Source organism: Pseudophryne corroboree, chromosome 2 (genome assembly GCF_028390025.1).
Source record: "Pseudophryne corroboree isolate aPseCor3 chromosome 2, aPseCor3.hap2, whole genome shotgun sequence".
NCBI classification, from domain to species: Eukaryota; Metazoa; Chordata; class Amphibia; order Anura; family Myobatrachidae; genus Pseudophryne; species Pseudophryne corroboree.
In genome coordinates this window covers 905,261,247-905,273,661 of record NC_086445.1, presented here as the reverse complement: position 1 = coordinate 905,273,661, position 12,415 = coordinate 905,261,247, and the positions used below count along the sequence as shown (strand labels likewise).

The window sequence follows — 12,415 nt, the reverse complement described above, 5'->3', positions numbered from 1 at the left end:
AAGCCAGAAAGCCCAGCGTAGCATACCAGTGAAAAAACTATAGTGTTAATTTATTATTATTTATTCTTATCCTTTATTTATATGGCGCCACAAGGGTTCCGCAGCGCCCAATTACAGAATACATAAACAAATAATCAAACAGGAAAACAGCAACTTACAGTTGATGACAGTATAGGACAAGTACAGGGTAAATAAACATAGTTACATCAGCAGATGACACTGGAATAAGTGACAGGTGGCAGAAGACTGCTGGATGTGGTGCAGTTGAAGATTATTAAAGTAAGAAAGGATAAGCACATGAGGGAAGAGGGCCCTGCTCGTGAGAGCTTACATTCTAAAGGGGAGGGGTAGACAGACAGGGGTGACACAGATGGGGTACATAGAGAGCGTAGAACAGAGGGTTAGGATGAGATTTGGCTGGGTTTGGTGAAGAAGTGGGTCTTGAGAGATCGTTTGAAGTTTTGTAGAGAGGTGAAGAGTCTGAGGGGGAGAGGTAGGGAATTCCAAAGAAGTGGTGCAGCACGTGAAAAATCTTGGAGGTAGGAGTGGGAGGAAGTAATCCGTAGGCAGGAGAGTCGGCGTGCATTAGCAGAGCGAAGAGGACGGGTGGGAATGTAAAGGGAGATAAGGTCAGAGATGTAGATGGGAGAGGAGTGGGTGAGGGCTTTGTAAGCGAGTGTGAGAAGCTTGAAATGGATTCTGAAAGGGAAGGGGAGCCAGTGAAGGTCTAGTAAGAGAGGAGAGGTAGACGTAGTGCGTTTGGTGAGGAAGATGAGCCGGGCAGCAGCATTGAGGATAGATTGGAGTGGAGAGAGGTATTTGTCAGGAATGCCAGTCAGGAGCAGATTACAGTAGTCCAGTCTGGAAATGACCAGTGAGTGGATAAGAGTCTTAGTAGCATCCTGGGTCAGAAAGGATCTGATCCTGGAAATATTTTTTAGATGAAAATGGCAGGTTTGTGAGAGGTGCTGAATGTGTGGTTTGAAGGAGAGGGAGGAGTCAAGGATTACTCCAAGACAGCGCACTTGGAGGCTAGAGGAGGTAGTAGTGCCATCAATAGATAATGAGATTGCAGGAGGTGAGGTTATGCGGGAGGGAGGAAAGATGATCAGCTCTGTCTTAGACATGTTAAGTTTAAGAAAGTGCTGGGACATCCAGGAAGAGGTAGCAGAGAGACAGTTGGAGATACGAGTGAGGAGAGCAGGGGAGAGGTCTGGAGAGGAAAGATAGATTTGGGTGTCATCAGCATAGAGATGATATTGGAAACCAAAAGAACTAATGAGCTTACCTAGTGAGGACGTATATAGAGAGAAGAGAAGAGGACCAAGGACAGAACCTTGGGGTACCCATACAGTTAGTGGAAGTGAGGGGGAGGTGGAGTCATGAGAGGAGACAGAGAAAGAACGGTCAGAAAGGTAGGAGGACAGCCAAGAGAGGGCAGTGTCACGCAGACCAATGGAGTAAAGAATTTGCAGTAGGAGAAGATGTTCCACAGTGTCAAAAGCAGCAGAGAGATCAAGTAGAATAAGTATAGAGTAGTGTCCCTTAGATTTAGCAGCATGGAGGTCATTGCATACTTTTGTAAGGGCAGTTTCAGTGGAGTGGAGAGGACGGAAGCCAGACTGGAATGGGTCAAGCAGTGAGTGTGAGGAAAGAAAGGAAGTAAGGCGGTTGTAGACAATACGCTCAAGGAGTTTGGAGGCAAAAGGGAGGAGAGAGATGGGTCGGTAGTTGGAGAGAGTGTTTGGATCAAGTGTAGGTTTTTTAAGAATAGGAGAGATGAGTGCATGCTTGAAGGCAGAGGGGACAGTGCCTGATGAGAGGGACAGATTGAGAAGGTGGGAAAGATGGGAACAAGCAGAAGGAGAGAGGTAGCGGAGGAGGCGGGAGGGGATAGGGTCAAGTGGGGAGGTGGTGAGGGGACAGGAACGAATGAGGGCCATGACTTCCTCTCCAGATGCATGGGAGAAAGATGTCAGAGTAGGTGCGAGGGATGGGGAGGGTTGGTAAGGGATGGGAGAAAGCTGGTTACTGATGGTCTGGTGTGATGTGATGTCCTGACGTATGGAGTCAATTTTGGATGTGAAGTAAGTGGCAAAGTCAAGAGCAGAGAGTGAGGAAGGGAGACGAGGTGGAGGTGGGCAAAGGAGTGAGTTGAGAGTGGCAAAGAGGCGCCGGGGGTTGGAAGACTGGGAGGAGATGAGGTTCTTGAAGTATGACTGTTTAGCAAGAGAAAGGGCAGCACTGAAGGATGAGAGCATAAGTTTGAAATGGAGGAAGTCTGCCTTAGAGCGTGATTTCCTCCAGTGTCGCTCAGCAGTACGTGAGCATTTTTGCAGATATCTGGTGCATCTGGTGTGCCAGGATTGAGGTGTTAATTTGCGAGGGTGAATAGTGGTTGGTGGAGCAACAGAGTCAAGAGCAGAAGTAAGGGATGCATTGTATGTGGAAGTGGCTTGTTCAGGGCATGAGAGAGAGAGAATAGGAGAGAGAAGTGAATCAAACAGGGAGGAAAGGAATGTGGTGTCAATAGCTTCAATGTTACGCTTAGTGATGGTAGCCTTAGGAGGTAGAGATGGGGAAGTCGAGAGAGATAGGTTAAAGGAGAGCAGGTGGTGGTTAGAGAGGGGAAATGGGGAGTTGGAAAAATCAGAAATATCACAGCGGTGAGTGAAGACCAGATCCAGTGAGCTCCCATTCACATGGGAGGGTGAGGAGGTCCACTGGGAGAGACCAAGTGAAGAGGTGAGGTTAAGGAGTTTAGAGGCAGGGGATTGTGTGGGGATGTCAATAGGGATGTTGAAATCGCCTAGGATAATGGAGGGAATGTCAGAAGAGAGGAAGCCAGGAAGCAAAGTTGTCGATTAATTTGGAAGCAGTGCCAGGGGGGCGGTAAATGACAGCTACTCTAAGATGGACTGGTTGGAATACTAATAAATTAGTATTTAGGAAGCCGAAGCTATAGAGAAAGTGATACAAAAATGAAATGCAATTAAAATAGAGAAATAGTGTTAAAAAATTAATAAGTGAAAAGTGTTAATAGAATGTAAAGGTATGCCACACTAAGGCCATCCAGCTCAGCCAGTCCAGAGGCACCACACCTCACACCTCCATTACCCCAATCTGGGTCTAAGATTAACCAGCAAGGAGCCACATGATAATGGCTCCTTACTACAATATGTCTAAGCTAAGAGCTACCTACCTTGGAGCAACCCCATAATGCTCCATGTGGCATGTCAGGGCCTGCACCTCCTCCTAATGCAGGAACCTCTCTGCCACTCACAACAAACAAAAAGCATTTCATTTTTGTATCACTTTCTCTATGGCTTATGCTGGTGTTTTGGGGTGCCACACCCTGCACCTAGATATAGCGCTAGGGACCCCAAATATACAGAGACGCCTTGATGCGGCTTTGGGGCTTATTCACACATTTGCGCAAATATGTGTAACGAAGATCTCTGAATTCTATTATCATGTGGAATTTATATCTGGTTACGGTTATCATTCAGGGTGCTGGGGGAAACAAATGCCTTTTTTTCTTGCTTAGAAATACCCCTCCCTTTCGAGCACCTGAATGATATCACTAAGCTAATTGAGCATCTACCAATATATATATGTTTGTTGTGAGAGGCAGAGAGGTTCCTGCATTAGGAGGAGGTGCAGGCCCTGACATGCCACATGGAGCATTATGGGGTTGCTCCAAGGTAGGTAGCTCTTAGCTTAGACATATTGTAGTAAGGAGCCATTATCATGTGGCTCCTTGCTGGTTAATCTTAGACCCAGATTGGGGTAATGGAGGTGTGAGGTGTGGTGCCTCTGGACTGGCTGAGCTGGATGGCCTTAGTGTGGCATACCTTTACAGTCTATTAACACTTTTCACTTATTAATTTTTTAACACTATTTCTCTATTTTAATTGCATTTCATTTTTGTATCACTTTCTCTATAGCTTCGGCTTTCTAAATACTAATTTATTAACAGTATAGTTTTTTCACTGGTATGCTACGCTGGGCTTTCTGGCTTATGCTGGTGTTTTGGGGTGCCACACCCTGCACCTAGATATAGCGCTAGGCACCCCAAATATACAGAGACGCTTTGATGCGGCTTTGGGGCTTAATTCACACATTTGCGCAAATATGTGTAATGAAGATTTCTGAATTCTATTATCATGTGGAATTTATATCTGGTTACGGTTATCATTCAGGGTGCTGTGGGAAACAAATGCCTTTTTTTCTTGCTAAGAAATACCCCTCCCTTTCGAGCACCTGAATGATATCACTAAGCTAATTGAGCATCTACCAATATATATATGTTTGCCAAAATGCACCTGAAGGACTCTCAGACCATGAGAAACAGAATTCAAAGGAGTGGCTTCAGGACAACTCTGTGAATGTCCTGGAGGGGCCCAGCCAGAGCCCAGACTTGAATCCGATTTAACATCTCTGGAGAGATCTGAAAATGGCTGTGCACTGACGCAGTTTTGCCCAAAGATAGGTGTGCCAAGCTTGTGGCATCATATTCAAAAAGACTTGAGGCTGTAATTGCTGCCAAAGGTGCATCAACAATGTATTGAGCAATAGCATTGATTTCTTAGTTTTTTATTTTTAATAAATTTGCAAATATCTCAAAAAAAAACTTTTTCACATTGTCATTATGGGGTATTGTGTGTAGAATTTTGAGAGAAAAATTTTATTTATTCCATTTTGGAATAAGGCTGTAACATAACAAAATGTGGAAAAAGTAACACTGTAAAATGTATTATCAGTGATCTGACAACATATGCTCAGCATAACCAACAGGAAAAATAGATTGTATGGATGGTAATGGATGGGGCTCTATCCAACAGTATTTTCATGCACTGCACACAGCGTATCAAAAAAGGATACATCTGGTGACAGGAAATCAGATATGTGTAAAACATCTACAGATGGCCATTCCATGTCAAGTGGACAAATTTTGAAGATCGTCTACACCTGACCATCTTCAATTTTGATAAATGCTTACATGGAGGTTGGCATATAGATCAAACTAATTTTTATCTACTCCCACCCTGAGGGTCATAGTCTTACTACTATAGCATATTGTGAACAAAAACGTTCTCAAACTTACTGTAGTTTGATATATATGCCAACCTCCATGTAAAATGTTATCAAAATTGGAGATGGTCAGAAGGGGAGCACTGGTTCACTTGAAACTGAATGACCCAGATGTGCCCTCATACATCATTGCTACATTTGTGCCAAACAGCCCCTCTAGGATTGCCAGGTTCCCATGAGACTCTGCTAAAATCGGGCGTCTTTTTGCGTTTATTTTACAAAAATGTTTCTTAGTCACAGTGCGACTAGGACGCACCGGGAGACGCGGTTTAAGCAAAAAAAATAAAAAAAGATGGCCAACACTAGCAGAGTTGCACGGAACCTGGAGGCTGACTCGTGGTGTATTGAGGCTACATCTATAGCTGGTAAAGTCATTTTAAATGGTACATTTACAGTAGTCCACCTGGAATGGGCTACAGTATAGCATATCACCTCTTCTGCTCACCTTTAATATACTGACATTGCTTTTCTAACTGGACAGAAACATGCTGCAAACAAACAAAATACAGTAGTTTATTGTCTATTAGATTACATTTTAATAAGGACGGCAATGTTGCCCCGCAGATATATTTTCGGTCTCCCAATATAAATGCTGAATTTATTGTACATGTTAATCTTCTGATGTAGGTTTTTGTGGTTAGGTTTATCCTTATTTCACCTCAAAGACTTGTTTAGTCCCTTTCACACATCAGGAAATGCCTGTGCAACCATTTACAAGCTCACTAAAGGAATCACTGGCTGGCTACAGTATGGTTGGCATGTCTAGTCCCCATGTCCCAAGGTGCTAAGTTCTGAGGGATACTGACAAATATTTTCAATTTTAGGTGGAACAGTAATTTTAATCTATGATAAACACTGGCCAGCAATTATCTTTATTCTTGGTGAACAGGGGATGAATAAGGAATGGATATGTTCCAATGAAGCTACTTGTGTGTTCCCAAATATATAGCACAGTGGAATGTAATAAACATGCTGGCACTAAATACACGCACTAAATACACACACACACGCACACACACACACACACACACACACACACACACACACACACACACACACACACACACACACACACACACCAAAATGCAAATAAAACATAAATTGACATATTTTTAGGAAAACTAATTACTAAAGAAGAAAAAAACAAAACAAAACCTACAATACCTGTTGCAAAAGTGTGCAGACCCTTTTATAATGGGGTGGCAGCTGAATTCAGCATTACCTAATCGCAATATGTTCAATGGCAATTAGCATATACAGTACCTGCCAACTATGAAAGTGATTAACCCAAGTAAAGATCAGCAGTTCCTGAACGATTTCCTTGTAGTTTTCTAAATTGCATTCTACTGGGATAGCCATGGTCTGCAAGGAGATGCCACTTTTGAAAGGTACTGTACCAATCAGGAAAAGAGTATGGAACACAGTGAGATCTATCATCAATAAGTGACATGCAGTACCATGTAGGAAAATGTATTACAGTCTGATGAGACCATAGTTGAAACTTTTGGCCTTAATTCGAAAAATGATGTTGCATCCCTACTGTGGAGCATGGTGATCGCAGCATCATACTTTGGGTATCAAATAATCTGATTACATATATTCAAGATTCCCCAAACTGGGATTATATAACAATCCAGCAGAGATAATTCAGCTTCATTATTAAGAGGAACACGAACATTCATGGGATGCCCTCCAGCCTTGGCCTGAGGCAGTGAAATAGCAGCAATGAAACAAATACAAAACATAATATGTAAAGTTTTAAAGCCGACACAGTTACAATGCTTTACATCACATTACTACCATGTCTGTATGCCGTGCTCGACATAAACCTGTCCTCAGCACGAAAACTAGTAGAGCCGGATAATGGAAGAGTGCCTGACCTCCCCCTTCCTGACACCCAGATACACCCTTGATTGAAAGAGGGGTATCCTCTCTTTCGAACAATGTGACCCCATAGTAATTATTTCCTGGTGACCAATAGATAATAGCATGCTATATTAGTGAAACGGTTATGAAACCCAGAATTGGGGGTTCTAATTCCCAGATATCCCCTATCTTGGCATCAATAAATGCTGGGATACTCTTATTTAATGCAGTAGGTTGTCTACAAATAGTATGACTGATTGGGATACCATATTATTCCAAAACATTTTTGTGCTTCAAAAAATGCATTATCAAGTACAGATTTTATTGTAGAATCCTACATCTTTTTGCAGTTTTGCAAATAATGCTGAAGAAAGATGCACAAAGTATTTCTTGTGTTTAAAAAACAAATACACACATTTACTTCTTTATTTTGTCACGTCAATAAAAAAAGCACTTTTTTGGCCATTTTGGGTAGACGTTCTTTGCCGTGTGAGGTGAAATATGCAAACGTATACTATTTTCTGAAATTTCAAAAAAGTCTTCTGAGCAGAAGAAGCTTTGTGTAGAAACTTACATAATAATGACAGATTAAGATGTTGGAATGATACAAGTCTACTCTCTCGGAACGGCAGAGAGGCTCCAGAAAATTGTGTGGCACTCCCAGTCGGCCGGAAAAGTAGGCAAGTCTCCCGGATACGGCCTCCACCGCCAGCAGTGCTGAATTGCGTAATCATAGCCCCGCCCCCTTGCTTTACAATGCTGGTAATCCCTGAAGGGAGCAGCCAGAAAGTCAGTAAGTATGTGTTGGAATGTGACCAGCCCAAAAAGTGCCAATATAGGCTCAGTAGTGAAGACGCTAAGAGGTGAAGTGAAAACAGTTTAATACACCAAAAATTACTTCTGACTTACCTTTAGTACAAACGTATTGTCTTTGTCAGGCATCTCCAATGGCATTGTAGTTCGGACCTCGGTAATTGCAGAGAGTGGAATGCTTACTTTAGGTTTTGAGGTCTGCAAGAGTTAAATTTGGAAATTATTGCCACATAATCCAAATAAATACAACTTTAATTCAGGATCCTTAAAATGGTCATGAAAGAATTTGGGAATATACATTATTTGTGTGTGTGTGTGTGTGTGTGTGTGTGTGTGTGTGTGTGTGTGTGTGTGTGTGTGTGTCAGTAACTACCAGTAACTATTGCTGTAATGTAAGCTGGTTCCATTTTGTTGATATATAGATTTTTTTTCACAGAGATAAAGGAACTGATTCAGAAGTGGCCGCATGCACACGCATCCGAGCTGCACTGCGCATGCGCCCCCATGGTTACCACTCAAAGGGGGAGATTCAAATTATATATCACACCCAATTTCCTTTCTAAAATGATCTCTGTTATCGCTCATATTGCACCCATAATAATCAGCTGTGTAAAGAGTTGAGTGCCTCGCTACTCCGATAATGATACAACGTCCCTGAGGGCAGAAACAGAACGGGTGTGGTAAGGGGTGAAAAGAATTGAATCCCACACAAAGACTGCACACAGAGATGCAAGTGGCTGGATCAATTCTAGCGTCGTCGGTGAGGTACTGCATGCATAGATCAATAGGGGCCATGTGCAATCACCTTCCTACTTCATTTATGCACCTGCCCAAAAATAATTACTTTTCATAGGTTAAGTTAGAGGTTCCCAAACGTCTTGAGTTGTTGGTGATGTGCTGGCAGTTGGTCCACATCTTTTTAGGCCAAATACACATCAGGATGATATCGGAACAAGAAATTGCGCATTTCATCTGATGTGCATGCCCGATTGTGTGTTCCAGCGGGTCATATGCAACGTCTTCTAGTTGGCCGTACTGCACAGTTTAATGAAAGACGTAACGAGAGATCGTTCTGCCATTCATTAAATCGTTTAGTGTCTAAAGGCAATCTGTGATGGTCCAGGGTGAAGGGAAATCGCCTTAACCATCGGAACAATTGCCCATTGTGGGAAATTAAAAGTGTTAAAAATGCCCAATTTGTAGATCCCGACCGTTTTTGATAAGGAGTGAGGAATCAGGATTTTTAAACATGTTTAATATTCCCAAATCCCTGTCCCATCCAGGATTGTCAAATAGCGGTAATAGGTCGCTGATGTATAGGGAACTTAAGTCTTGAGGTGTTGGCGATGGGCTGGCAGTTGGCCCCCTTCTAAAACTTGAGTTGGTAGTGATGTGTTGGCAGTTGACCCCCATCTACACATTTTATTGGATTATTTGGCCAAAATGGCGATACTATATGCAGAGATGCTCTTTTTACACCACAATACAATACCTTTTCCCTCCTTTCAATAAATAATTAAATAAAGCTATCCCTTTTCCCCGCCAATATGTTTCAATATCTTTATTGTAGATATGTTTTTTCCTCTATTCACCTGATGTAGAATTGTATGCTGACATCAGCCGTTAAGAAGTTTATAAAATAATCTAAAATGGGGGGGAATTGAGAAAAAAAAAAAAAAAAAACAACCCTAAACAAATACACACTTATAGGGGTATATTCAATTGATGTCGGATCCGACATTTCAGCATTCAATCCGCACTCAAATCCAACAGGATTTGGCCGTTCCCAACAATGCCAATCTGACTTTATTTTAAATCGGATTGACATTGTTGGAAACGGGGCTAAAACCTGTCAGATTTGGCCGCGAATCCAACAAAACACGTGGATCCGCGGCTATTCCGCAAATCCACGTGCTTACCGACAAGTCAGATTTCCTGACTTGTAGGATAAACGGGAGCTTAATTGAATAGGTCAAATAAATTAAATTGTCGGAAACTCCCATTAATCTGACAAGTCGGGAAATCCGACTTGAATAGACCCCATAGTGATACACCCTTTAAATATGCTCTACCATCTAGGTAAAAAATAACTTTACATCACAGATAAACTCAGATTAAACGGTGTATGTGTAAATTGCTTTATCACATATTCAGTGAAAGCAACTGATTTGCTCCCCCCCCCCCCCCCCCCCCCTTTCCCTTAAGGTTTTTTTTTCCTATTTTTAGTATATTAAATCTACTACTATTTTTAAGGTTCCAATAAACTAAATGTTTACTCTGTTAGGGAGTCAGAGACCTTACTGAAAGAATATATACAGTATTCAGCTGGTAAAAGCCATGCAATCCTCTTAATGGTCTTGGTCTTGTACACAAAGGAAATTAAACAGGTTCTTAGTATTGTAAGTGGCTGTTTTTTCTTTCGCTGTTTCTCCCTTTGTTAAGGTTGCCATTAAAGTTCATAGTACTTCCACCCAAACCAATTATCACGACCGCAAGCATAGTAAACGGCTGAGAGGAGAGCAGCTGATGCCAAAAGAAGGAATTTGAATATTTTAGATATGAATCTATATAAAAAAATAAAAAAAAAAGGGGGAAAGAAAACCATTCATTTAATGGAGGCTATGCCAGTCTTGCTGTGGTATCATTAGCTTTAATTAGCTTTTTTTATATTTTATAGTATTACAACAGCAACATACCATCCAAATAATGAGCTTCAATTTACATTTTTTTCAATGGATCACACACAGAGCATAAAGAATGGACTATGGGGGTCATTCCGATCTGATCGCACGCTGCCGTTTTTCGCAGCGCAGTGATCAGGTCACTACTGCGCATGCACCGCAATGCGCAGGCTCGTTGCACGGGTACAAAGCGGATCGTTGCTGGGCGATGGATTGTACGAAGAATCCATTCGCACAGCCGATCGCAAGAAGATTGACAGGAAGAAGGCGTTTATGGGTGTCAACTGACAATTTTCTGGGAGTGTTTGGAAAAGCGTAGGCGTGTCCAAGCATTTGCAGGGCGGGTGTCTGACGTCAAATTCTGGGACCGGACAGGCTGAAGTGATTGCAGCGGCTGAGTAAGTTCAGACCTACTCAGAAACTGCACAAACTGTTTTTGTACTGCCCGGCTGCACAAGAGCTCGCACACTTGCACAGCTAAAATACACTTCTCTGTGGGTGGTGACTATGCGTTCACACGGCTGCTAAAAACAGCTAGCGAGCGATCAACTCAGAATGACCCCCTATAATGGCTCATTCTGCATTAGATGGAATTTACTAACAAATCGCAAGCATAAGCGCCCTGGAGAAAGTACCCCTTTTCCAGTGAGCTGAAAATGATGGTTTATTGCATGTGAACACGCATCAACCCGGGAGTTTTGTCAGTGGAAATGGCTTAACCCGACCCTGCTGGCGAGCAGTGTATTTCCTGGGAAGGACTCAGGTAAGGCTCCATGTAAACAGGTAACCTGAGACAACCATATTGGGAACTGTTCACAGCATGGGGAGAGCCATTTTCCTGACGCACGGAGATGATGTCATCTCCAAGTACCGGCACTGCACTAGTATGCAGTGTGAACGGTGCCAGTTCAGACCCGGGACTTAGGTTGAAAAGGGGTAATGCTTAGCTCGCAGGACTGGCCTTTAGAAAATGAGAATGAAACGTAAAAGATAAAATGAAAGAATGTTAATATCAATACACACATTTCTGTCACCTTCCCCTTTTAAAGGTTCAAATGGAAATTTGCTTCAGACCAATTTCTAATATCACTGTAATAATGCATCCGTTTCAACTGTCCCAATTTTGTCAGGACAGTCCCACATTTTAGGCACTGTCCCACCATCCCACCCATAGGCCGCACAGGGTGGAAAGTTCTCTCTCTCACCTGCTGCACTACATAACAGACAAGTGGTGAACGGATGCTGCGCACATGTGCATAGCATATAAACAGTAGAGCTTGGGAAGCTCTGAGCATGCCCCCAGCGGGACGCGCAACAGGGGCATGGCCGACTCCCCCTCCAAAGATGTAGGGACATATAGTAATGACAGTACAATGAAGAAATCACATTACTATAATGAGTACACATTAAATGATAATGTGTACCCAGCGAGATCGAGTGACAGACCCAGCGGAGGTGCATACACACTCGCCGATGCCGGCAGCAACGGGGCGACAGCGCAGGGGAAGCCGGGGCCAAGCTGCATTTGGCAGCATGGCATCGCTAGAGACATCCCCTGATTGAGCAGCATGTAAAGAGCAGAAGAGCATATCGCTAGCCATGTAGTGGTTATACATTAGAACAATTTAACCGATTTACCCTAAGGACTAAACGTTGGGGGTCATTCCGAGTTGATCGCTCGCTAGCTAGTTTTATCAGCTGTGCAAACGCTATGCCGCCGCCCACTGGGGAGTGTATTATTGCTTAGCAGAAGTGCAAACGCATGTGCAGCCGAGCTCTACAAAAACAGTTTGTGCAGTTTCAGAGTAGCTCTGAACCTACTCAGCGCTTGCGATCACTTCAGCCTATTAATGTCCGGATTTGGCATCATACACCCGCCCAGCGAATGCCCAGCCACGCCTGCGTTTTTAGAAACACTCCCTGAAAACGGTCAGTTGACACCCAGTAATGCCCCCTTCCTG

The 12,415-nt window shown here is 43.0% G+C and overlaps 1 protein-coding gene across 2 annotated transcripts in view; it reads right to left on the bottom strand.

Moving 5' to 3' along the window:
- Nucleotides 1-12,415, bottom strand: part of SH2B2 (SH2B adaptor protein 2) — a 236,713-nt gene that overhangs the window by 87,833 nt on the left and 136,465 nt on the right. For both annotated transcript variants that reach the window (XM_063956060.1, XM_063956061.1), the window contains exon 3: nucleotides 7,870-7,971. In XM_063956060.1, coding sequence (XP_063812130.1) covers nucleotides 7,870-7,971 — 102 coding nt within the window. The remainder of the gene's footprint in view (nucleotides 1-7,869; nucleotides 7,972-12,415) is intronic.